At 46.4% G+C, this 27,204-nt stretch overlaps 1 protein-coding gene across 3 annotated transcripts in view; it reads left to right on the top strand.

Moving 5' to 3' along the window:
• LOC117601202 (uncharacterized) overlaps positions 1-27,204 on the top strand; it is a 196,239-nt gene that overhangs the window by 8,728 nt on the left and 160,307 nt on the right. For 2 of the 3 annotated variants that reach the window (XM_034317688.2, XM_034317706.2), the window contains one exon: positions 14,234-15,121. In XM_034317688.2, the coding sequence (XP_034173579.2) occupies positions 14,234-15,121 (888 nt within the window). Of the gene's footprint in view, positions 1-2,841; positions 4,039-14,233; positions 15,122-27,204 lie in introns of those variants that run through there. The other variant, XM_034317697.2, reaches the window with a different exon arrangement.

Here is a 27,204-nt window from a genome sequence, read left to right as displayed (position 1 = left end):
GATGAATTATGCATTCCTATTGTTACTCGGTGGAAAGCATTCTAATAACGCAGCGATTAGAAATATGGGATCTACTTTGAACTTGATTCATCGGAAGTTCTATTTTATAGGTGTAAACGATATTCAATTACTTAATGAGGATGAAGAAATCACACATCTTATTCGGATCGCAGGGGAGAAATCAATCGTGCGGGATTAAGCGAGTAACTTAACAGGATCTTTAGAAGGGAATCTAGCCGATGTTAATAGCGTATCATCGACACCTGGTGCCGATGTTTTCCGTTCTTCGTGGATCCTGTAGAAGCAGGAGGATGCGATGGTGGAGGAGTAACAGGACGAGTACTCGTCGTATATTTAGAGCAACGAAGAAGTGGGATTCGCACTTAGAGCGTCTGACAATTTGATTGCTATCCGGCAGCGGTATCGCAACATCGTCGAACCGGGATAGCCGATACACCAGCGATTTATCTTGATTTACACGTGATCGTGATGCCGGTTACCCCGTAATTGAATCATAGCGCTTCGTTCGGAGCGTACACATTCTTTACATCGGTCCTCCACTCTGCTGGCGATCCCTGTTGCGATGAATCGCTCACGTGCCCCCCTTATTGCCCTCGTAATTTGCGGTTTTGGAGACAAGACGTACTGCTGTGCCCGTTCCTCCATCCTTCGCGCTGGTTAAACGGTGCACCTTTTAACGAGCCACTTCCATACCAATTATCGTGACATTTTCACTAGAATTTTCGCGAATCGAAGTTGCGAAATTCTGCTGAGAGAGAAGCAAATTTCGAATAATTGGCGCGAATCGAGTTGGCAAAAATGCGGCGTGACACAGACGCGCGAGTAGCAGGAAAACGGATAACTCGGCCCCGATTTGCATACAAATTTACAATGACTTTCTCGTTAACACCGGTATTCCAGGTCCTCTTGCTCTATCACGATCCCATCCCGTCTACATTGTTGATGAAACACGGAAGAGACTCGTCTAGTGCGGTCTTTTTCTGACAGATGGCGCCAGCAGACTTGCATCGCAAAATTGCATCGTGGTTTTTTTTTTACACACGCAACTTGTTTGCAGCGAGGATAACGGTATACGAAATTTATTGCACTCGTAATTAACAAGGAAATTTTTGAAAATTGTATGGATCAAGATAAATATACGAGTCCATATTTTGCGCGTGGCAATTTTTAAAATGAAATCAGCAACCTTCTATATCTGCAAATTTTATTCTTTTATTTTGAAGTCTTTTAAAATTATGGTATCGAAATCATTCGAAAGCTTTTGAGGCCGCAATTAGTTTGCATCGATTTTATTTTTCCCTCTTTTAAAATCGAGATTACGCTGTCGTACAAAACGGAGCAGAATTTATTGGGTACCGTGTTCGCCTTACTTATCTCACAAATCCGCCGCGGCTACTCATTTCTCGTACTTTCATCTCACGCGAAGCAATTCGCGTGATCGTTCGCCCGCCAAGTGAAAATCCTACATATCACCGGGCGAAACTTCATCCATTTTCACTTCTGCGGTCCTTTGATATTCCGCCGTTACGATTTTCAACGATAAACTATCATTTCAGCCCCGGCACGATTGACGTTAATGTAATTCAATCGAAAAGTTCTCGCGTTCGTCTAGAAACGTTTTTCCGCGGGACGTTTCCCGAGGAAACTTTCAGAGTTATTAAGGTCCAAAGATCGCGAAAGTTCACGTAATGGACGCGTAGGAGATTGAAGTCTGATTTACAGAGAGGAGCTCACGAATTAATCTGAATCGTTGAAATGCGACTTTGAGGAAGTTGGAATAGGTTTCGTGCACGTTGCACGAATATAGCTAGGGCACGCGATGCCATGTGGAAATTAAATTCGATGCTGCGATTGAAATAAGAATCCACCGTTATGATTCTGATGAAAATTGTTCGCGTCACGATTTATGATTTTTTCTTTCAAATTAAACAGAAAACAATGAGGTAAAAGAGGCTCGTTGATATCGTTTATGAAAGAGTCGTCCAAATGAAACATTCAATGTCGTGATTGAATAAGGGATCAAACGAAACGCGAATCCGCGACGTGCAGACATCCTCTCGCGACTTTACCGACGACATTAAAGACCGTGATTTCGTAGTCACGCGAGCGTCACGAGCAGAAGATCCGTGACCTTTGTGTTCGCCGATGACAATCATCGCTTTAAATCCGGCAAAACGTATTTTCCTCGCCGATATACAGCGCAGATACCCGTTGCCCGCTGCGGAGACCGTACAATGCACCATTAAACCGTAAAATCTTCCTCGACATTGATAAACAATTTCGTGGCCTTTCTTCGATGCTTCAAACCGTGGGAAAGCGATTCTTCGACCCCTTTCAGTCTCTCACTCACGCGTTATTTGCATATACATTTCCGCATGAGCTTGCATTTTTTTTTCATTCAACTTTATCCTCTTCTTCCCGTTCCATCGAACCAGAAAATCTTCTGACCATTCAGGGGAATTTAGCTAATTCTAAGAACATAGTTTATTCGATACTCTGTTTACCCTCGCTGTCAAGGAAAAGCTCATCAACTGCAACATCCTTCGAGCCATTAGCCCTACCGGTTCAATTACGTGAACCGAGGGTGAAATATCAGGCCGTGCCATATTGTCACCCCCCAAAGAAACGCTCGGCAATAACGATCGAAAAATCCGCGTACCATTGGAGGAAACATCGTCCGCGGGTTACTTTCATTCAGTGGTCGGACTGGTGGCGAGTCGATGGCAGAGCAGTTCGATTATCCCCGCGTCGCGTCGACGAGCGTCGGGAGCGAGCAAGTCATCACGCATGCTCGTGTGGTGCGCCGTTCGCAGAGCCCCGGCACATCGTCCGCTCCGTGGAGACGGCAGATATTTTGACAGTACGCCGCCCTGCATCCTCCGCTCGATGACACCCTCGTCGCGATCTGTCCACTTCATTTTTTTTCACTCCGACCAACCCGTCATCCTTTAAAGCGCGCGATATTCCGTTGGTAAAAAGCGACGCGGTATCCTTCGGCTAGCATCTAACAGCGCCGCTTTTGTAACCGGGTCAGTCGATAGTCTCGACTTGTAGTGTTTGTGCGCGAGTGTTGGTGGTGGAGGTAGCAGGGTGAATCGCGAATATTTTACGTGCACCTCGAGGAGGAGAGGTTCGTTACGGAGGGCCGTTTCCGAGGATGGCACGCGAGTTGGTCGTTCCTACGGGGATGTGAGACATCGATCGTACGTGATAAAAGGCGACCGATGCTACAAAACTGATGAAAGTTTGGTGATTCAGTTCCTGCTTTATAATCGTGATGAGGATTTTATACGGTGCCTGTTTCTCGATGACTTTCCGCGAAAACGCGTGCTGCGTATGCCATGGTGAACCAACGTAGAGTTAAACGAGAAAGTAGACTTTATGAAGGAGGAGAAAAAATGAGCCTCTTAACGCGAGGATAGATTGTTTCGAGTGCGGTTCATCCGTCAGACTCGGAACGGGTACGAAGAAGCAGACAGCCAGGTTAAAGAAGAAAGAATATAAGAGGGACAAAATGAAATAAAATAAAATAAACTAAAATAAAATAAAGGCGAAAAGCCTTGGCGAATATCTTGCTTTCTCGAAGGATCCCGCGGTTCGCGTGTATTTCAAGTGGGCGGATGCCGGTGTCCACGCCAAGGACACGTATCCTCGGGGCGCGAGAGAGCGGAGAACAATGAGGATTTCAGCGTGGAGGCTCGCGAGGATGCCGTGTCGGGAATGCAAACTCCATAACGTCTCGTGTCGGTCGTGTTCCTCTTGGTCGTCGTTCCCGTTGAGCCGCGTCAACGAAAGCTAGCCGGGACCCGGCTCGGCCATTCGACCGAGAGGAAAGGCGGTGCGCCTCCGCGTGGGAATAAATCGAGCGGCCAGGGTGACACGGGAACGAAAAGGAGAGAAGGAGGTGAAACGGGACGAAAGGAGCCGCGGCTGTGCAGGACGAGGCACGATAAAAGAGAGGCTAACGAGCCGAACAGGATGAGTCACTTCGACTGGAAGCTGCTGCGCCGGAAGAAGGTACACCAGGCCTCTGTCCTCTCGGAACGCGAACACAGTTTCCGTGCTCCTATTCCGAACTCTTGACCCCTCGTATGCCCCCTCACCGTTAAGGTCCATTTGTACATCGACGGGTCCACAGTGGAGTCAGCTAGCAACCATTACATGTTTCTTTCGAATCAAGTAGTAGGATATATTTAAAAGGTTATCATTTTTTTGCCTTTATCATCGATGATACCATTTGTCAACGCTTGCAACGAAGTCATTGACTTTGCCTGCTTCTGTCGTTTCCTCCGTTACGACGGAGATACCAGTCGTTTGGCAAATAGACAGTTCCGTAGCAATTTCCGTAGTTGGCTCTACCTCTTGGAGCTTATTATCTGTGCGATGAAACAGCGATTTTTTTAGCCCTTCAAAAGGGAGTCCTTCTGAAAATTTCGTCGAAATAACTTCTGCTTAACTCTGGCTTCACTGTGTATCGTTAAATTTATTCCGGAAGCCGGCCCATTTCCTAAGGAGTCCATTTTCCTCGTTCTTCTCTGAATCGTTGAAGCCTATTAGCTTCCTTCTTGTCCTAGTTGCTTCGCAGTTTTTCTGCATTGTTTTCACATGCTCTTTACGGATGTAATTCAAAGGTTCTGCTTCGTTAAAGCTACTTCTGTGCGGTCGTTACAGCTTCTAAGATCTCGTTCAGAGCAGCCAGAGTTAATGGGAATTTCGAGTCGAACGCAGGAACGAAAGCGTGTACGTCGGCCAGACGACGTCGATTGGTCGATACGCTTCAGGTTTAAACGTAGAAAAATCAAGGAGGCTTGGTTAATTAATAACCAGGAATAACTAGGAAACAAAGACACGCTCTTTCCAGTTTCTCTAGGCATAAATCTAGCATACCTTGTCTAACCGCGTGTTCTATCCTCTCCGTTTCTAGCTAACTGATATGAAATTAAAGTCTGATACAAATTTCCTCGACTTCTTTCTTCGTCAAAGAAACAGCCATAGTCCTTTAGTACTATTTTATACGTAGCGTCGTTTCGATCTGTAGCAGAAGTGTCCTCGCTTTTTGCTCGTCTGTCGTATTCTCTGCTTTTGGTATCGAACGTCAGAGGACATTTCTAGTATATTATATGAAACGAGAGGATGAGGCGTTTCTATGGATATGAAATTCTGCGCTTCGTTGCTTCTCGTCGTGCTGAAGAAGCTCCTCGATGGACGACGTGATTGCCACTTCGTTATTTCGTCGCTGAAAAAGTGCCGGATCTAATTGTTACACCTTTCAACAATAAATCGTACTCGAGAACAGACGATACTCGAGGGTTGAAATTTCTTTGACGGTGAACCGAAAGGAAAAATAATTCTTGTAGGAAAAAGAGGTCGTGCAACCGTACTCCTATCGCGCCCAGACCTTTCCTAAGTCGTCGTGAGCTTCCAATGAATCTCCGCGTGCAAACATATCTTTCAGTAGATATCTTCCTCTCGTTTCAAGACCAGTAGCCTGAAACCCAGTTCCCGAACTCGAACAGCACAATCAGATAATGTACTACGCCGAGATTGTTCGTGCTGCTGTAAGGTTGCCTATTCTACTGCCTGAAGCGAAGTTACGAGGCCGCCGCGGTGCGCCGCGCCGTTGTAATTACACCGATCATTCCGCTTTCTCGAATTTGCCTGGGCCGTCCCGCACGCGGAACGCTCGCGATTCGTCTCGATGAGGCACGATTATTGCCCCGCCGTTCTAGCTATTGTGTTCGAGAATCGCACGTGCGCGACCGCTTCAAACAGACGGCTCTCGATTCTTCGCGTGGCAAGCGAGCGAACTCGAAGCGTATACTTCGTAACTCGCCCGCTTCTATCCGCTTGAAAAACGGATGGGAAAAGTTGGCCCGGCTATGGATATCGTGCGCCCAACGAGCAGCTTCTAATTATCGCTTTACTTCGCCAGAGTACAACGTATTATGAAACGGCTCTATAAATATCATCGAAACAGCCCTATTAGCGGCATAATGCAAACTTTCCTGCATAAATTATCACTAGACGCGAACGGAGAAAGCCACTTACGGCTTAATTCGTTTCACCTTCTCCAATTATCGTGGCGGAACCGCGTCGATGAGCGACTCCATTTTGAGTTTTTAATTTAAAAATTCTTCCGTGGAATCTTTTTGAGCCCGATTCGCGGAATTATTCATAAAAATCGAGAGTTTATTATTCCATAGAATCGAGAATCGTTTCCTTTCAACATTTCATTGATTGTTACGGTAATGGCAAAAAGTGATTTATGTAAAGGGTAATAAATCGAATGGCGTCTTTGCTCGCTAGCGCCGTGAATCTCGGCAGCGAAAGGACACCGTGGAAGCTTAGAGCTGTTGACCAGTTCCCACGCTCACTGGCTACCAAGTTTTTCGTTTTCCATCGCCAGCTATCAGAGTAAAGCGTTCCTTTATCTTTCGTCTCCCGATCACGTCGCTTTTAAGTATTCATGCGGATGGACATTCGAGCCTGAAGCATTGTGACATCAGAGATCCTACTTTTCTTCTCTAGAATACATTTTCTGTTTTCCATCTTATCACGATTCACTACGTTTCTTTTGTTCTTTTTTGTTCGTTTATAATAAAATGACACTTGATCTTGCTATTTCCTGGAAACACTTTGCTTCCTGTGAAACAATTCCGCGGAATTCAGTTTGGTTATTGCATAAACCGTTGCATTGTGGCGGACGTTCGATGCTATCGACACGCGGTTTCTAGTAACGGAAAGGGTTTGAAAACGTTTCGGTATTCAAACCGCGACTTGGCCGGATCGTGCTGGGAAAATCGAGCGGCAATCGAATGGAATTAAAACGCGTTCTTACTTGAATCGTTGATTGCTTTGACCTATGACAGATTCAGCACCTTTGCAAACCTCTTATCTCCCGTTTTCCCATCATTGAAATTTCAATTAGTCAGTTATGACCTCTGATCGGATAAAATGATCACTTTCAATATTCGATAATTCCCACTTTCTCGAAGCAGTAACAAGAAGGAAAACAGATTTTCCGCTCGTTACATCCGATATTCGTCCTCGGTGTATTCCCACAAGCGTGTCGCGTGCTCGTTCGAGCAGAAACGCCACGTACTCCTTTATAAACAGTAGGAGGAATCGATCGCGTTTCGGTGTATCGGTCGAAAATCGAACGAGCCGTCTAGTCTCACGCGAAACTCTGAACAGAATTTTCCGGTTGCCGCCAGGGTAATCGTCATAGCGTTTGCATAGAGTTAAAGTAGGCCAACAGAAACGTACATTGGCGAGCACCGAGAGGGTAGAAGAGGGAGGCTCGATGCAGTTACGAATCAATAATCGTGTCTGCAGTCGGCTATTTAAGTTTCGTCGGGTATACTTGCTCCGGGAATAGCCACGGGTTGCCGGGGTCAACGATAAACGTGCGTCTGTTGATTTTCCTTTTTCATGGAATATCGTTCTTGAAAGCACGGTGAAATTTATTTTCATCTTTTAGCAGAAAAATTAACTATTAGGCTTGTTTATTAATCTTAATCCTTTCGAATTTTATCCCCTTCGTGAACATACCTTCCACCTACAATTTTAGAATAGATAAATAGGTATGCACTAGATAAGATCAAGTGGGTCATACGTGTGTAGAAACATTTTCCTACCAGTTTTCATGACTTCAGTCCACTATCGTTCCCACTGCTGCTACATTCTTCGTATAATTCATAGCGAACGTTCAACATTTTCGAACATTAAATCTCTACTTTCTAGATAATGTTAGGCATCGAATACTCGAAGATACATGTGATTCAATCTTCACCAGAATCGAACCAAAGGTAAATCGTGCTTCACGATTAATGGAAAACACTGTCTTTTATTTTCCCCCGATCAGTGGTAAATTTGTTATCATGAACGTCCTCGTTTAGCGTTAATGAACGAGCTGAACGTGGCGTCGAAAAAATTGTAATAGCTTTGAGAAGAAATGGTAGAGGCGCGTTTAATCTTCCCGTGGAAACGTAAAGCCTCTTGATAAGTTAAATAATTTTACGAGACTCTGGCAAACACGCGAGGAGAAGCAGAAATCCGTTTGGTCTAATAGCATTGTCAATACGGTTTTTACGAGCTGCTACGCCCACTTTTCTGAAAACAAACAGCACAGGAGCGGTTGCTTTGTATTTGCTTTCTCTCGGTTCGCGTGTATCATCCTGAATGCTGCAATTGTACGTCTATTTTAAAGATGCGAGAGAAAGGCGTGGAATTTAAACATTTAAAAAAGCCGGGAAACTACCCTTGAAGAACTCCATCACGGTTCTCAAAAGCCGCCTTGATAGATGTCACGGTGTTCAAGCAGAAGACTACATCTTTCGGGTAGAAGGAAGTCGTTGGATTCGAGGCACTCTGCGACTTATTCACGAGAGATAGATAGGAGCAGGGGGTGGTCCTGACAAGTGATATACTTGGCGATTTTCTACCTGCCACGTCGCGTCATCGATAAAATGTCTTATTATAAAGCACAGTTCAGTCGAGTCTCTGAAGCTGGTTTACGGGGGTGCAAAAGGATCGAGGGCACTGGCTCCGTTCGCCGTCTATCGTATCCGGGTGGGGCTGAAATCGATTTTTCTCCCCTGTCCGCTCCAACCCTCTCTTCCAGGCTCGAAGTCGCGGTCGCTCCGAGGATTCCAACCCCGTAACAAAAAGCTTTTTCTCCCTTGAAACGGCGTCACTTTGTGAATCTCTCTCACTCTCTCTTTCTTTGTTCATTTTCTTCCCTTCCTCAAGGTTTACCTTGCCCTTGGATTGTACATTTCATCGGGGCAACGCAACCCTCGGGGTTATCGAGTTTGCCCGGTAGCCTCGACTTCCGCCAACGTGAATCTTCTCTTTCATTGTGTCGGATATTTGGGATACTAGTCTACTCGAGTTAATCAAGGGATAAGGGTATGTTTCATTGGTTTCTTCTTTATTTTCCTTTGAAAGAGGTCCGAGTTTTCTTTACTCACGGAGCTGTGAAAAGGAGAGTTGAATTCGAAGGGGATGATTTATAAATTCTATTGATTTAATTAACCTAACTATCGATTTAGATAATTTAACCGTTTTTCACGGTGAATTTCGTAGCAGAAACAAATCAGGCGCCTATCTACAATTTATCCGATCTCGTATATTATGGTGATCACGTACTCTCGTTACTACCGTAACGTGCACGATGACCGGTACGTGGTTCGTGAATGAAATTTCGCTTCTTCCAAGCCGGGTTGTAATGGAAACTTCATTGGACAGTAGTTGGACGTTAGCCAAACTTCCCTTTCTTTGTTCTGGCACCGCGTAAATCCAGTGCGTAACGAGTGAACCCGAGTACATTTGGCAAATTGAATTTTCTCAAAGAAGGATTACAGATGGTGGTGCACCGTTAAATACTTTCCTTGCGAGGAAACTTTGAATTCGGTGTTGGATAACGAAATATGATGAGCAGGTTGGTAAATCGTGGGATTAATGTGAGAGCGTTAAATGAAAGTTTTTTGGTGTTTTAGTAGCCGGGCCACCCGCATAGCCCGCAATTTTTTTCCAACCAAATTTCTCTCGTTCTTTGAACGTGAAACGCGAACAGGACCTTCCTGGCCCGTCCGTGTTTGTTACCCGCGGTCATCCGTGTCTACCATCGATTCTCTATATTCGCTTTAGCTGACCGCGATTATATCTCAATAACCTTATTTCATGACGATCAGCTACGGACACGTCAATGGACTTGGGTGAAATTTAAGCTCGAATTTCACGAGGTTTCACGCTCGAGTTATTCGAGAGGGCCGATCGTCGGGCATTAAAGTCAAAATGGAGTATAATCGCGTCGAAAATCTTTTAATCCTCGCTCGAAACGATTGCTGACACTGTGAGAAACTAATCGAGTTATCTCTGTTGATCATCGTTTATAACAATTGTTATACCTGATCGAACGATCATTGCGACTGTAAATTATCTCAGAAGGATAATTGTTACAAAAAATAATAAGTTTGAAACAACTTGGACGAAATAGTTGCTCGTGCTATGTTGCCTTGAAATTCCTTGAAATATGCTTGGTAAGGTCGCATGACTGGGCAAAAATATCAGCTTCTCACGTATGTACAAGCGTAATTCTGATTAACGATCTTGGTTTAAGGAACCATTTAACGCTTCTGGGTATTTACATTGAATCGGATCTGTTCTTAACCTGAAATCAAGCGGGAGTTGATTGGCTTTGTAGAAAGTCGGGATCAACTTCCAACGCTGTATCGCAAAATCATCGAATTTAATATTTTTTAATGTCTCGTCGATCTGATCTCGCGATCCATCAAATCGATAAAGATTCTTTTCTTTTCTTTTTCTAAATCAAACTCGATCTCAGAGCTTCGCGATGTCTCGAGGCTGTTTCGCATTCTCGGAAGGATAGTTTGTTCATAGGTTGCGTGATTTACGAACAAGTCGTCCAGAACGCTCCTCTCCGTTTCCTAATGCAATCCATTCCGCTTCAGCAGCCTACGGCGGACAGATAGAGTACCGATGTATAAATTACTCGCGGGCCAATTAACATTGTCGTTGGACGAGTGGACGCGTCGCGATAACCGGACCGTTTGCCTGCCACCTTAGCACGGGGGTGGGCAGCAAGATTAATTAAGACCTTTTCCACTCCCGTAAGCTTTGCTATCTCGAGGGCGTACTCGCGGGAACCCGTTCCTACGCTCGCGAGGAATTAATTCCGCGAGTAAATCGTGCGCGATCGTTCCCCAGCTTAAGTGTTCCATAGTGACTTCTTTTCCTTATTGCTTGCACCGGAAAGCTAGTCGACTTTACATACTCGTGTCAACCGCGGGGATACCGTCTCGAGGATCGTTTCACTAACTTACCGTGGAAAATCTTTACGATCCACCTAGCTGAGCCTTGAATCACATATTTTCCCTTCATGATAATCTATTAAAAAAATTTTTACATTAACGAGTTATCGAGGACCTGGCTCATGAACGAGATGCTTTTACGCCTCTTCAATATATATTCATATTCGAAGTCCGTTATTTAATCGACAAATATTTCCATCGTGATTATCAATTTAATGCGTTGATATGAAAAAGGCAAAACCCATTTAACCAGTTCGCGGTATACAGTTACACTTGATAATACAGTTGTTTGAAACTTTAGGAAGTAATTTTCCACAACTTCTGTAAACTTTTTAGCGTGTAAGGTTAGGGCATGCTGATAGCCTTACCGGTGATTCCTTCAGCAGAGCTCGGACAAAATTCCATTATTTTGATATATTGCACTTAGAGATCATTATCCTTCTTGTTTAGATTTTCCACGTGAATATGGTACTTTGTGTACTTCTGATGTAGAGAGATGCGGATTGGAAGTATACAGTTAGTTGCTTTTTCGAATACTTTATCAGTGTCCATGAGACGCAGTCGACCGCTACTCGTTCCTCTGGAGTCTCCAGAAACTACTGAGGAGTCTCTCAGGCATTCTCTTCGGAACGCAAACACACGTACGATGTATGTCGTTTAACTGTGCGTTTATAAGTTCAGGAAATGGTTGGCGTTGAACGTTTCAGACGACACAGTGGAAAGATGATCCCAGTGTATGCAACACCGGCAGCTTCTCTCACTGTTCGCGATTACATGATATTTCATTGTCTCGTTGAGCATTGTTGCGCAATTATCCGCGACCGTACACCCTTTTAGCAAGAGTGGTTGCGTAATGCCGTAATGCACGTTTACCTGTGTACCCATTTATAAAATCCCCGTTGCGGACGCATTGACGATCGGTAACTTCTCGTTACCGCGACTACCGACTGCGCTCGGCCATTTCTTTAACGTGTTTCCGTACACAGAACAGTACGCTGTACGCTCGTGTCCCCGTGCACACGCATCTCTTACCCACGGTTCCGGCGGTGCGGTGATTTAGCGCCGTCTGCGACGGAATCCTGTAACGCGGCGTACACGGGGCGCGTTGATTTCACGTGTCACGCCGAGTATTATCGCTTTCGAACGGTAAAATATGTCATAAATAATCGGGCACGAGTGGTTGTCACAGTACGCTGACTCTGTGCGACGTTTTAATCGAGATCGTTCAGTCCGGAGATTCGGTTTCGGGAAAGGGGAAAGCGATCTCGGCCGCACACTTGGATTGGGCGACAGACGCACATGCGCAGAACGAATGCTGCGTACTCGAGCAGCGCACGTACCTACATTTGGTCCATGGTGCTAATAACTTTGCAACTCGTTCGTTTTACGGATCACACAATGTAGATATGCAACACAGAGCATTAACTTTCTAAATAACAATTTCATTTTCGTTATTTGCTCATCGCAACAAGAGCCGAGCTTATCTGTTAGAGAGGCGATACTGTAGCACAAAGATTCACGGGAAAGTTGGAGCTTTTTGATTTCTCGGTTGGCGAGCACGAGAGTGCCGCAATATTCATACACGCGAATGGATTCTGTTTATGACTCTTGAAAAAACAATTCGAGATAAAGGTAGAAATTTGATAAAAAGAGTCTCGGGCACGATTGCGATTCGAGAGAAAAGGTGTTCGTGTACGTTTTATCCGTTCTCCTCTCACAATAAACTGGCAGGACCGTTTAGTATTCTTCCGCGATTTTTCCGCGTGTGGCGCAGTACAGAAGGAAAGGCGAAGACGGTGCTCGAGTGTACTTTCCCTCTTGATGGGTTCGGAGAAGAGGGAACCGGCCGGGTCGGGTAGACACGCGCTTTGAATGAGCTGCTTGCCTCGAAAGATTAGCTCTTCGACTCGCTCCCACGCCTCATCTCGCTATCGCATCATCGCCAAGATTCAATCTCGTCGCTTCCAGACTCCTCGAACGATAAAACCAGCCTCTCGCGCTGTCGATCCGCGCTCCACTACGAGCGCGAAACCCTCGCCGAACAGAAACATGCAAACTCTGTTAAGCAGACTTATTAACGAAGAGATATTCGTTGCTCGTTTCCGCGTTTAACATCGAATATCCTAGTGCTGCATCGTGGTCAGGAGAATTGATGTCCTCGCGGACGAACCGCTTATCGATTTAGTCACAGAAGACGCGTAAATCTCAGGAAATATGAACGGAACCAGCAGATAAGCTCCTGATGTATTCGCGCCACAATGGTGAGAGATGATGACGTTAAACGCGATACGTGGTCCTTCGATTTTTCAACTTTTATTTTTTGCACCGTGAAACGCGATACGTTCCCTGATGTATGCGTCCCACATTTTCCAAACGATTATCGACCTTCTTTACCTTTTTTCTTCTCTCTTCACATTCATCCCGAGTCAGCGGTTCGGAGATGATCAATATCGAAGATATCGCCGCTACAGTTATCGTTCATTCAAAATACGTGTTCAGCGTTCTTTTTAAGTAATTACGTATGAGATTGTATCGGTTAAAGGACGATTCGCTCGCGTGTAAAATGGTGTATAACTAGCAAAGGTAGATAGTCCCGCAAGTCAGAGGTACAGCGTGACTCACGACATTCTAAGGATCACAGAGGATCGTTCTGTATTTCAGAAGGCAGGAAAGCAGGAAGTCGGTGTGCATTATGAAATCGGAGATATTACGCGGGGAAGTTGTATTCACGGTTATATTATGGGCACGGCCCGGGAAGGTGGTGCTGAAGCTAAGCGTAAAATATCATCGTTATGCACCGTTCCAAGTTAATATTAGCCGCGGCGCCGTTCACGATATTTACTATAAGCCCATTGTTTTATGCAGTGCTGAACCTCGCCGGACAGCCGCCGATACAGTTGTATTACGCGCCGTACCACCGCGTTGCCAGCTGCGGAACTCTGTTCTTGCAAAATAGAATCGAATGACCACTCGCCATTCTGTTTGCGTTCGTTTTCGATCGTCTTAGAGCTTTCTTCCCATCGTAGATCAACGCGAATTAATCTTGAGAAACCACTCGTTTGTCACAATAGCTGTAGATAATTTATATAGAGAATCTCTTAGGATTAGAGGTGTCAGCGAACTGACAGTGGTAAAGTAGACGCAATAAGCCAATTCTTAAAATACACAAAATACATCCGCAGACGCGTCTCCCCCGATGCAATATCCTAAATGGTCTTCAACCAAACGAACGTGGTCATAAAAACAAAGCTGAAAGCTCCAGATAATATATTGGCGAATTCCATTTCCCTTAATTGTATGGCGGAAGGGAATAAATCCCAGATATATTCACCAATATGTATTCATCAAATAACATCGGTTTGAATTGTTTGTTTCAGGTGATACCGGCGGAGCGTCGCGTGCCGGAAAAAGAAGAAACCTGGTCCCTGGCACCGGACCAAGACTCGTGCACCTTCTTCGACGAAATCCCCGACTCAAAATCGAAAGCAGCGCAAGATGTCGATGGTGGGCAGTCGAGAATCGTGGGAGAATCGGTTCCCGGCGAAAGCAACGAGAACCCAGAAAGTGGTACTCTACCGAGGAGCCAGGAGACTAGAAAGAGCAAGACGAAGAAAGTAAAAAGTTATCTAAGAAAGTGTAAAGGCGCGTTGTCGAAAGGTGACGAGGGTATCGCCGAGAAGAAACGTCAGGAGCACTGTACCTCTTGGTACCTCGAGGAATCCCGCGTTCACCAGGAGGACACCGATGTCCTACCAGAGAAATATACCGAATCACGGTACCAGAGGGTTGTGGAAAGCGAAGAAGTTCCGGTTGTCCCTGTAGACGAAGATGATTCGACCCTGCGAGTAGATAGCGATCCTTCGACGAATCTGAACAAGGATGACGTTCTTGACGAGACCGTAGACGAAGATCTATCGAGGTTAACGGATGATGATCGAAGGAATCAGCTGAAAAGAAGTCGAACCTCTCTGTACGAGGATGCCAAGGAATCGATGAACGATCAGTGCACGGTGGAGGAAATTTCCGCGTCGAATAAAATGGAAGGGTGCGAGAGGAACGACGCGGTATCCCTTGAGACGCTGACCACCGAGGACACGAACTTGAACAAGTGCGATTCGAACGACACACTGATAGCTGAAGTGACGGAAACGGTGATCGTCGAATCGAATAGTTCATCGGCTGTGGATGGTGAGCAGGAAAAGGAGAAAGAGTCGCGCGACGAAGGAATCGACAGTGAAATCCTGCCAGCTTTGTCTCTGCCTGGGGTGAGTAGAAGTCTGTTTGTTTACTCGCGAATCGATCGAACACAGGAATTACTCATAACACGAGATTTTATCCTCGATACGATCGATAAGATCGATCTGCCGATGCGGATACGGTAGTATCGATTCTAACGGTACTTAAGCTGGCAAGGAGTATAAAAGGAACGTGCAGCGCCCATTTGAATACAAACCACAAACGGTTGCCGCGTGCACGGCAGTAAAGCAAATTGCAACACACATAGAGGTGGTTCGAGCTGGCCTCTCCGCTTAGTAATTTATGCCGCCGCTCTTAATGCACTTGTACCGATGATTAAAACGTAATTTCCACGGTTACGAGTAAACGTAGCCCCGTAACGGCCACGTTTTTACACGGCTTTCATGATTTACGATGACCACTTTCAACGTCGTCCGTGATTTACACGCGCCACCGCTACGAACACCGCGATTTCTTGTAAACACCGAAATGTTCGTCGCATGGGAACGGAAATTGGCGGAGACTCGGGAAAGAGCAGATCCAAGTCGAATCGAAAGTAGAGAGCGGAGTTTGTGATGTAACGCGAATTATTTTCATTTGCAATGTAGCTTCGGTTGGTTCTTACACGCGATTTTTTCGAACGAAATTCGAGGATCGAGCGACACGAAAAAAGGCTCACGGTTATCAGTGAATTTATAAGGACCGCGTCGGTGCTTCTCCTTCGATCGTTGTCTTCGAATGAAATTCGCGTGGGTGTAACGCCGCTGAGATCGGCGTGAATTTGTCTCTCGTTTATCGATCGCGCCTTATCGATGACAGTTCGCGGGGGGAACATGACTCGTGGGATCCGAGCACGTACGTGGCTTGTACACGAGTTACCGGTGGGTCAGTTGACAAACGATCCCGGTTCGTTCTCTGTTTCGCGATTCCTGCGCCGAAAGACACGGTTACACGCTCGTGCTTGCAATAACGTTGCTTCACGCTGCGCTAGAACGCGCAATCGCCTTTGCTGACCAAGGAAAAACACTTGTAAACCCCGCGGCGAAACGCGTGTCTCGACTGCGAGGAAATGCCGTTCAACGACCGTAATTGAAACCTTCTGGTTCGAAATTGAGAGCTGGCAGAGAGAAAAACTTATCGATCGATTTCATTTAATTATTTCTATACTGTTCGATACTTTCTGTATTATCGTGAGTTTCGGTTACTAATCGGGGCTATACGGTATTTGAACCGAGTTGGAATCTTTCCTTCGTTCCACTTGTTGTCTCGAAGGAAAATTATGCCACGAGAATGGTGTTCGGTCAGAGTCACAGGTAGGCAATAATCGGGCGCGTTCGCACTGGCATTAGATCGTGTTCAGTGAGCAGATCGTGGGTACGGTTCGAACGCGTGTACGCGCGCACAGGGTGCTAGCGTAAATCTGACGCAGCCGACAGCATGGCGATCGTCGCTGAAACGCTAACCGATCATCAGTCGTGAAAGTGTAGCCAAGGAAAATGATGGAGCGATTCGTGATTCTCGCATGGTGTACACCACGCACGCCTCTTTCCATCTTTGTTGTTCGATTTCATCGGTGCACGCACAGCACCGTTACCTCTATGCGTCCGATTATAGATTAAGCCGCGCCTCCTTTGCGGAAAAACGATCAACGGAATACGGTGCTGGATTTATTGTAATTGGTAGTAAAATGATGGTTTTACGCCGCTGTTGCCACCATCGTCGTCATTAAAACAACCTACTCGTTGGCAGGGTTTCGTTGCTGCTTACGATCGCGAGAGACACGTCGAGCGCACGCACTTCCTCGCAACACGTGCTCGCTTCCTCGTTTGCTTCTCCTCCGGGCTGCTGGGGCCCATTCGAAGAAGCAGAACCGATCGTGTGGGCTGGGCAAACTCTGTACGCGATTTAACCGTGTAATTTCGTACACTTTTCTAACGTTGCGACTGAAATTATTGAAATGAGAATACTTGGAAACTCTTGGGGTACTTCTGGTCTCGTAATATCTTAAACGTTCCTAAAATCTCTCTATCCAGCCTTCTACAGTATAGATAAATGAAAATAAATAATAAAGAAATTGTTGGTCAAGTTTCACCGCTAGTTTTGCGATTATTACACAAGAGACGATGGCGCGGTAAAAATGGTTAAAAGCAGGGATAGTAGATTGCTGACTCAAGTAGGAAACGTTAGCAAGATTTGCAACGGCGTAGCGAACAGGTACCTTTCTAGTTTCATTATTAGCATCTCCATCGCGGCTCTTTAAATATGGAAGATATTGAATAAGCCCGGTTACGTAGAGGTGTTCTCGAGTGTCCGGATAAAGGATCGTTTCTTCGTTGAACCGTGGCGGTTTATGGTCGATCGCGAGTCGCCGATCAAATCGCAGGGCCGATATCCATTTGAAAGAGAAAGACAACCACGGCCGGGATTATTCCGCGTGACTTCCGATCGGAATATAGTTTAGCGGGCCATTCTTTTCACTGGAAGACTTTCGCCGCGGTGCAGAGAGCTTGCCAAGCAATTTCTTCCCGATGATCGTTGGCCCCGAGCACCTCGATAATAAGGTGTCAACGTTCACGGACCCGGGTCTCGTGTCAGACGATCGTTTCCGGGTTATGCTCGTGCGAACCCAAAGAACCGAGACGATATTTCGACCGGTCGATCGCTGTCTCGACGTCCCGCAACAATGACATTGCCCGATCGATCTAGATCAGAATTGTTAATTCTTTATTGTAAACAGAGTAAACTGTAGTTTCCACTGTCGAGTTACGATCCAAACAGCTGTTATTACAGAACCGATGATTAAGAGAAATTCTTAGCTACAATTATCAGACGAATTATCGACTCGTCTAATCGCCGATGATCCTCGAGATACAGCACGATTCCGTTCATCTTCAATCGACGATATTTTTTCTCTCGATGGCGCGAGCCCCGCGACGGTGGGTCTCCCTTTCGAAAAACGGCTCGTCATTAATATTCTGCCGTGTTTGAAACGGCAACACCCGATACCCACCACTTGAAGCGTATAAGATTACAATCCTCTCTCGCTACGGTACCTGACTACCGTTAAATATATGTTTTACAGCGTGTTCGGCTTCTCGCTGGTTGAAGCATTGCCGTATATCGAGCCGAGGTGGCTCGATCGAGAACAGAGCATATCGTTCCTCGGCTCTTCGCCCTGTCCGCGCGACCATCTACCGATGGAGATCGACTTTCAAGGTCGTCTTGTTTTCTCGTCATTTCAACGTGCACCCTGCGCCGCGACACATCCACGACTAATAAGCAATTAAATTTCGCGGTTTCGTCGGACACGCTTGCGTTCGCGATACAAGTTGCGGTTCGCCGCATCCAACCATTGCCGCCTCGTTAATTAGTGTCGTGACCTGACACATTTTTCCCTCTTCGTCTTCCGTGTGGTGGAACGTTAACGGCATAGCTGGACGAGAAGCTGATAGGAGATTAACTCGCGAGTAAGTTCAAGTGGGATTTCAAACGTTGCGATGATCGGGATGTTAAAACGCGGCGAAAGTGACGAGCAACGAGTCATTATTTTCTGACGGTTAATTCATCATTCGCTATTCGAAAATTAAATGGATGAGGACTATCATCTGAAATGGCTGCAAAACTCCTTGAAGCCATCTTTTCCTCAGCCAGGACCGTGTACATTGTTGGCAAAATGTGTGACTATGATACGCGTTTTGCATTAAACTCTCCCGCAGCGAAAGGGTTAAAGCTGTCTAAAGATTAGACAGACGGAAAAAGCGTCGGGACGTATTCGTCGAGAGAAAGTGATTGGCCAGAGAGGCTCAACCCAAGACGCCCTGTTATAGACGACGCGACGTTCTTTCGTGATGCTCGTGATACAGCGATATCTTCTTGCTGTGCCCGATGCACATGAGCCGTGCAGCGCGTGTCATCGACGTACGGGTCACGTTTCCGGTAATTAATGGTTCGCGTCATCGACGAGGTCGAGTCAATGGTTGCATCTGTCAATTGTTCGTCGTTCACGGATGTGGAAGCTTGGAACCGACCGATCGGACGACGATGATTAGCGAATTAAATCGATGATTTGCTATTTGTTACGCGTACCTAATAGACTTTTGTTTAAAAATTGCACGGATAAAAGGTGACGGATTTCCAATTATTAAAGCTTTCTTCCTGTCGCATCGAATCTGAACTTTTCATACGATAGAATGGTCGAGTGAACAGAGATTCATTCGAGTCGAGTACAAATTCGCCACAGTATTCTCGACAGCGCGGAAGTCGAGGAGGAACAAAGGGAAGGCTCGAGAGCGTTGTTTCTTCTGCCACGAGCAGTTACGGTTGTACACGTCTGAGGGATTAAAGGATACGGTCGATTAATGGCCGCGACCGACCGCCGCCCGTTGCCTTACCCACTAGGCTTCGTACCTTTCGTGTGCTTCTCGCGCTGAAGAACGACATGCCCTGGATTTAGGACAAGCATTGCGTGATTCTATTTCCATGGCACGATCGTGAGGCTCCGTCTAACCCATATTCCTTCCTCGAACCCAGATGAATCATGACGATCGATCACGAATACACCCTCGCTCTACGCAAGCGTCCAACTGTTGGATCGAAAATGGCAATTGTTATGTAACGTAACTTGCCTGCTCTTTAAGTGATTTTTCTTCACGAATTGATTTTGATTTATTCTAATAATAGACCGATCGATTAAATTCGTCATCGAACACCGCGTAGCAACGGTATAGTGAAATTTTCTCCACTTTCAAGGCGTTCTCTATTTGTCTACGTCTCCTGATGGTTGTAACGTTTGTTTGAAAGTCTTAACGTGACCAACTGCTGTGCTCCCGCTGGTACCGTATCAACAACGACACCCAGGATACAGGTCTGAAAATCATAGACCATCTTGTGCACGGCTATTAGGTAATAGACGGTCATTACAATCGTGACGCGAGCCTGGTGTCCCATCAGGGGTCGTGGGTTGCGAGCAGCGCTTCCTTCGCTTTTTCTAAGCCGATCACACCCATCGAGCCCTGTGACCCACATCCCACGGTCGCAGCCATACGTCGGGGCTCCTCTTCCGCCACGAGGATGACATTTTCCAACGTCGTTGTCCCGACGATGCCCTGTGCGCTCCTTTTCTGTCCCGGCGCGACGCGACAGAACCACGACGATCGTGCCAACGTGCCCCTTCTTCATCCGCTATCTTTACTCGGCCGCTGACAAATTTATGGAGCCGGTTCCGAGGTTATGATTGAAGCACCCAGGACGGAGGAAAGTGGGACGTCCTGTGTAGCCGAGCGACAAAGGGTTACCGCGACCGTTCGCTGCTCCAGCTGCACGAACTGGAGCTCTCCTTTCGCAGCTGTAACACCGGGTCGGAATCTTTTGACGCTCGAGTAGAGATAGTTGAATCCTTACTTGCAAATTTCGTTCTACCGCGTTTCAGGGAAAAACATTGTTGCGAAGCCGCTTCGCGATATCCTTTAGTTTGATTTTGCTGCGTTGGGTGGTCCGTTCGTTCAAAGAGCCTCCATCGACGGCTACATCATCGCGAACCACAAGCGAGCGTTGTCTACGGTAGATTGCTATACGATAATAACAAAGAGCAAGTAGAAACGAGATACGAAACAACTAAGGGGCAAACGAAGCAGGTAAGAAAGATAGCTCGCGGTAAAATTGAAAAAAGTTGACTGGATCCAATTCATTGGTTCCAAGTGAAAGCAGTTTTCGTTCGAAGGGTGGCGCGTTTTTTCATCCTCGCGTGTGCAATAAGACACCAAGGTGCTTTTTACCAGCCGCATAGCGCTTCTCTCTTTCTTTTCTCGTCCGATGGTGGCCTGTGTGACCGGTAGAAAGCACCGACCGACTGGTTGATCGCACTACACCGGTTTCTTTGGCAAAGAAAGCCGAGAACCTGGCTAGCAGAGGGCTCGAGTGTTGTGCGAAAAGTTCGCCGTGAAGAGGAAGCTGGAAAGGATGAAGGAAGAGGATGAAACAAGAGTAAAGGAGGTGGTTGCTTTAGCAACGCTTGTAGTCCGTCAGCCGGCACGACGCTGGATGTCTTTCTTCATTAAAGACCGTTCAGACGTCCTGGTGTGTCGAGGCGTCCATCTGGACGGCTCTATCGGAGCCCTGTAACGACGCAAGGATACTCCCCTGGTGCGAACAGACCCGTTTTCAGGTGCAAAACGTCCTCGATAGCTGCACCTTTTTCGGCCTATCATCCTAGAAGACATCGCAATTTTCTATAACACGAATATCAATAATTTCTGCCGACAAGAATCTTAATAATCTTCCTTCTGACGATCGAGGAGCAAGTTCACTCGGTTCCCATGATTCCGCGGTGTAAAGGAATATTTTCTCATTGAAAAATCGAAGGGGAGAAAGAGACGAAGAACTGTTCGAGCGAAGCTACTCGAGGATCAATATTTGTCGTCTTGTCTAGCGCTGACTCGAACGCAGTCGAGAGCACTGCTCTCTCCATGATGGAATCTTCGGGTTCCGTTCATATAATCCTTCAGAACCGCTGAAACTTTCTTCCACGTCTGCGCAGCGTCCGTGGATAAAACGTGTTCGCGTCTTGATCAGGAAAATTTGGTATACGTATTCACTGACAGGCTCATCATCGTTCGGTAGAAAAATGAAAATGAAAGTTCCGCTAAGCCGGCTGCCAGTTAGAAGCTGGTGTCCGCTTGGACGTGTTTGCACACGGGAGCGTGTGTTTGCGTTCGTGCGCGATGGAAAGGTAGCCGGTTGATCGGCGTTCGCGACGTTAACGCTCCTGGAAGCGGATAAGCTCGAAACGACCGATTCTTTGCTGTACTCTGCGTTCCACGCCGAACGCTAGAGTTTTCCTAGCTGAGAGCATGGGGTCAGCGACGTTCCTCGACCGGAAAGGGGTCAACAGTGTCGAGAAGGGCACTTCAGTCACGGCTGCGAGAAAGCATTTTGGAAATTCTATTGGGAAACGCAAACATTATCGAGTAGCGAATGCACCTATCTATTTAGAGAAAGTTTGAATGTTTTTATTTTCATGAAAGAGAGGATTATCGGGCTAATCAAGCTGATTGTTTTAAATTTTCGGTATTGTTTGTTTATTAACCGGCGTGTATTTGGAGGAGAGGCGGGCCTCCTTCCCCTACATCGCCTTTCTCCTTAAGGAAGGCTATCATACTCGCCACTGTACCGTTCGAAAAGTAACAACAAAGCAAGCGGAGCAGGCTAGAAGTCCTTTCCATCGTGTTTCTCTGATTTGCATGAAGTTAGCCTGTTACGGGACGGTCGGTTGGTCGGTAGACGAGGGAGTACCGACGCGTTTCCACCCACGCTCGCGTGTGCCGGTGGCTGGCTGTTTGCGGATATCGTTGCAAAAGGCACCGCGCCGCAGCAGCTCCTAAACGCGCGCGAGTGACAGAACGAGCTTACTGTGCTGTCCAAAGCGGCGACACGCACAATGCGCCCCTGACCAAGCTTTTACAGTCTTTATCACTCGAATCTACTAGCCAGGCTTATACGCGTTCTCCTCTTTCTCTCTTTATCCGCTTTGTGCTCGTTGCGACTAACCGCTGTCCCGTCGTGGATCGGATTCCATACGCGTTTGCGTTTATTAAGGGTTCCGTTAGGAGCACGTTTCCGGCTCCAAATAGCCAACAAGGATTACGCGGTTACGTGATTCGTGTTGACGAACGTGCCACGAATTTGCATCTCTTACGGTTCTTCGGTTATTCCTTTTTTTTCTTCAGTTTTTTGAGAAAGCGAATTGGCGAATCGCCTCATATCTGGCGTGTGATTAATCGAAAACTTAGAGATCATTAGCAAAGTAGACGCGATTGATTTTGATTGCATCGAAGCTAGCTTTCGTGTCGGACGCGTTCGCGAATGTCTCGATCCTTGGCGAGGTTGTGCTAGAAAGGCGAAGTTATCTCGCTTGTCCGCATCCCGATAACACAGTTCTCCGTTTGATACGAACGAAATGCGAAAACGATAAGCGGCGCGCGTCCAACACGACGCGAGAAGTTCGCACGCCACCCACGCGAATTAACTGTTCCCCTGCGAGAACGCGAAGCACGTTCGAAACAGATAACGTCGAGCTTAACGTGACTCGTTTCTGCCAGCTGAAATCTGTTACGTCTCGCCTTCGAGCGGACCGTAAGCGTAGTACGCGAGAATAATTTGGTACTACGTGTCCAATAAAAGAAAAACTTTATCTGCTTAAGTTTGAAAGAAGAAATGAAGTCTAAAATTGAATCAAACGCCATGCCGTTCAACAAGTGTCCGCTCTCTCCCTCTCGACAGGTTATTCCGGTAATTACCGGAATCAGTGTTCAATGTTGTTCAACAACTGTAACTAATGTTTTGTCAACAATTTTGCTGTGCAGAAAATACTGGTTTAATTGCATAAGTCAAGCTGCGTTGAGCACAGTTACCCTCTAGATAGTTAGTTTCTGTGTAAGGAGCTTGTGCATTGATGGACATTGCTGTTTCAATGCACACCTGAAACGACGCAGCCGCACTTAACGATCGCAGTAATTAAAGTCAATTAAGCTAAAGAAGAGCGTAAAAGATAAACTCGTCATTCCTTCGAGTTAATCACTTTGTATCTCAATTCTATTCTATCGTTTCTTATTAATACGTCGAACGACGTGTTATTAATCCGACATACGAAATGTTAATCAGCAGAGCTGTTTAATTGCAAGGCACGTTGTTGGAGAATCAGCTGACCCAGTAGAGTTAGACCCCGCGTTCCACTCGGAAGTATTTCAGCCATCCTGACTATGTTATCACGATGAATTCCAACGAATGATACGGTCAACATGGTCAGCTGAAATATGAAACGTGAAAATAATTAGTCGCGACGATTAGCGGGTAGTACGGGGCCTAATCCCCGAGCTGGAACGTAACGCGGCGCGGTTTAAACGTTCCCGCTGATATTTTCATTCTCGCATTCGACGCTGACTCGTTCGTTGGCCAGCTCGGTCATGCCACGATTTATCATGATTCTGCTTGTCCCGCTGTCCAGAGTCCCCTCGACCCCAGGGATCTTGATTAATAATCCCGGCTCCCATGGTTGTACGCACCGATGCTCGCACTTCTTCGACCGAACACGAACACTGTCTGGGTGGTGGTCTCGCTTAATTATTCGCCAGTGATAGATGCATCGTTCTTGCTCGAACATTTTCCAACCGACTCGAAGAAGCTTCGATTTTTAAACTGACCTACTTCTGGTAGGTGCTGTAATTGAAGCCGATAAGAATTTTGACATACAGAGATAACGGATAGTAGATAGTTGCTCGACCGAGTCCACGTTGCGATACGAAACCGTGCTTTCCTTTAAATTATAACTCCATCAATTGTTACTGCAATTACGGGACAATTAATACCCGTCGTCGTTACCTGACTCGAGTCCTCGCGTCGATGGGTCACGTTCCGCAATCCTAACTCTAACTGAAATCACAGTTATTGTCATAACTGTCCGCTGATATTACGTCGGTAATTTCGACGTCTAGAGGCCTCCGAGCTGATTGGCTTTTGCGGTGTTACTTGTTTCATTACGTAATACAATCATTTCATTTGATCAAATAAAAAGTAATAAATGAATCGAATACATTTTCGTAAAATACCAACGTGGTTACCAGACGATCAAATGAATCTCTTTGAATGTTTATAAAGGTTAGCGACCTTCTTCTGCAACGTTTACGAACGGCGTAAACTTGCCAGGCAAATATTTGCGGTATCGTCGTTGCACCGAGCACATGGTCGGCGTAGGGTTAATAAAAGCACCCGCAGGCAACGAGTAAAGGCGGTTACAAGAGGAAGAAAGAAATAAAGAAAGAAAAAGGCGGAGTAGAGCGCGCTCGGTGTCGGTCGAACCACTCGAGAGGTGGTTGCTCCTGTGGTCGATCGGTATGAACGTCGAGATTCGAGTTTCCACCTACGAGTCGCCGTAAGGGACGTATCCAAAGCAAGAGGGATTTCATTTGCCGTGCGATTCCGCTCGAGAACGGCCGAAGGGATCTTCAGACGGCGTTCTATCCTTTCTTTTATGCGGCACGCTCGATCCCTCGTGATCGTCGTGCCAAGCGGTGAGGCGAGGTGAAAGTCTATTTCTTTCCCTGCTTTCTTCCTCATCTTCCTCTTCTTACACATTCTTTCTCGAATGTTTCCACTCTGTCCAATCGAGGTTCCTTCCTTCTGAATTATTGTTTTCATACGAATCAAGGAGTTGCGGAAAATCGCGCCTCAGCGAGAAGAAATCCGACTCGCTCGAACACTGTACTCGTTCATCACCAGGAGACTTTGTTACGGAGGGACACGGTCATTGCACAACACGCGCGTGGATCTCGCGATCTTTCCTTTCAGACTGATTTACGGGGTGCGCGAACGCGTTTCCTGTCGTTTCTGGACACCGATCGAGGAAATGCTTTACGGATACGCGGAAATGTTTCTGAATCGTGCACCCGCCTGCCTCGACAGCCTTTGATCCGAGCGTACGATTCAGAGGATAAAATTCGTTGTATCGGTATACGAAGGAAGTAACTTGAAATTACTGTATCCATTAAAAAATGATCTCTGCAGCGTTATGTTTTGTCTGTGATTTTCTCTACGACAAAGTGTACAGCGTTTACATAAGAAACTTAATCGAAGTTACCGCAATTTTCTTCGAGTTAACGACACTTCTGTACAGACCGGCGCGGCGCGCCATTGAGGTTTCTCTTACGCAAGCGATTGCAAGCCTTCTTTTAACCGGCTTGATTTGCGAGACAACGTAACGCAAGAAAATTGGAGCGTTATTGTATCCGTTCGAAACAAGGGGAACGATCGCGTGTGGATCGTTTGTCAGAATTAAAGCGTTTCCACGACTTCCTTACGGCTGATCGTTGCCGCAACCGGTAATTAATTTCGACTCTGCACGCAACGCAAATTTAATTGCACCGATGATAACTTTCGACCTTTTCACGATCCTTGCCTCAACTTATTACTTTGTTTCTTAATTACAATGTTTCTTTTCTATCTATTCGAACTGTGTATCTCAATACAGCATCCTGTTTGCTTCTTCGATACAACTCATTCGAGTCCGCTTCTCATCTGTTTACATTTTCGTTTTATCCATATCTTGAAATATGGATTTACATAGCAGAATCAGGACAGAGTTTGAGCTGATAAAAAGAAGTACGGTTCGTACGATTAGCAAGCCTTTCGTGGCCGGTCGTTTACGCGGTGTTTGTAACGGCCTCGTCGCTCCTAGCGCCAGTCGGAGCGGAGTCACAAAGGGTATGGGAGCGACACACCCACCGGATGCATTTTATACACTCTGCTTTGGTAGGTAACCCACGATGACGTCACCGTCCTATATACAGGGTGCCAGAGCCGTGACCCGTCGTTGCGACCTGTACAGAACACACCGATTCTTTGCTCGCGCGAAAGTCGTTGCGCGAGCTCTCGGGCTGGTCGCTGACTAGCGGATTCCTGATACCACCACCGATAATGCCGCCACCAGAACGCTAACCCACCCAACCGAGCATGACGCCATTTGTCGGTGATTTTCTTTCGGCCCTTTTCCACTCAAGCCACGGCGGGAAATGTTGTAATTAGAGTTAAACGCTCTTTCAACTATCCTCCAGTATCCCGTCAACGTCAATTCCGACTCTCCTGTTTTCTGTGCTCGAGGTGTTGGACTCGGTGATATCGAGTTAAGATCCTTCTCTTTCTTTCTTTCTTTCTTTCTTTCTTTCTTCCATTAATCTCCTTCTCTTTGTCCGTGTTGTACTCTTTGGCGCGGTTATTACACCACGGAGCCGTTCCGTTGTTAGAGGGTTAACGCAATCGAGAGTCACGTGCGGCACAGACGGTAATAGCCTGGTTAGAAATGATTTTTGCAGGATCGCTGATCCGCGAACTGTCTGCTTGCACCGTTGCTTCGTTCCGATTTTTAACTGGCCAACGAATTAATCGGTTGGCCGCAATTAAATTCTGGACAGGACAAAGATTGATGTATCGGCTGCCATGGGTGTAGCAATATACCCACCATTCTTTTCGGTCCCTTTCGTTTACAATTGATCTCGATCTCTTTCATTCGTCGTTTAGGTACCGTGTAATGAAACCGTGTGCATCTATCGTTTTCTATCTTAAC

The sequence above is a fragment of the Osmia lignaria genome, chromosome 9 (assembly GCF_051020975.1).
Source record: "Osmia lignaria lignaria isolate PbOS001 chromosome 9, iyOsmLign1, whole genome shotgun sequence".
In the NCBI taxonomy this organism is placed as follows: domain Eukaryota; kingdom Metazoa; phylum Arthropoda; class Insecta; order Hymenoptera; family Megachilidae; genus Osmia; species Osmia lignaria.
The sequence above is the reverse complement of the archived record's forward strand: the minus strand, read 5'-3'. Positions and strand labels throughout refer to the sequence as shown.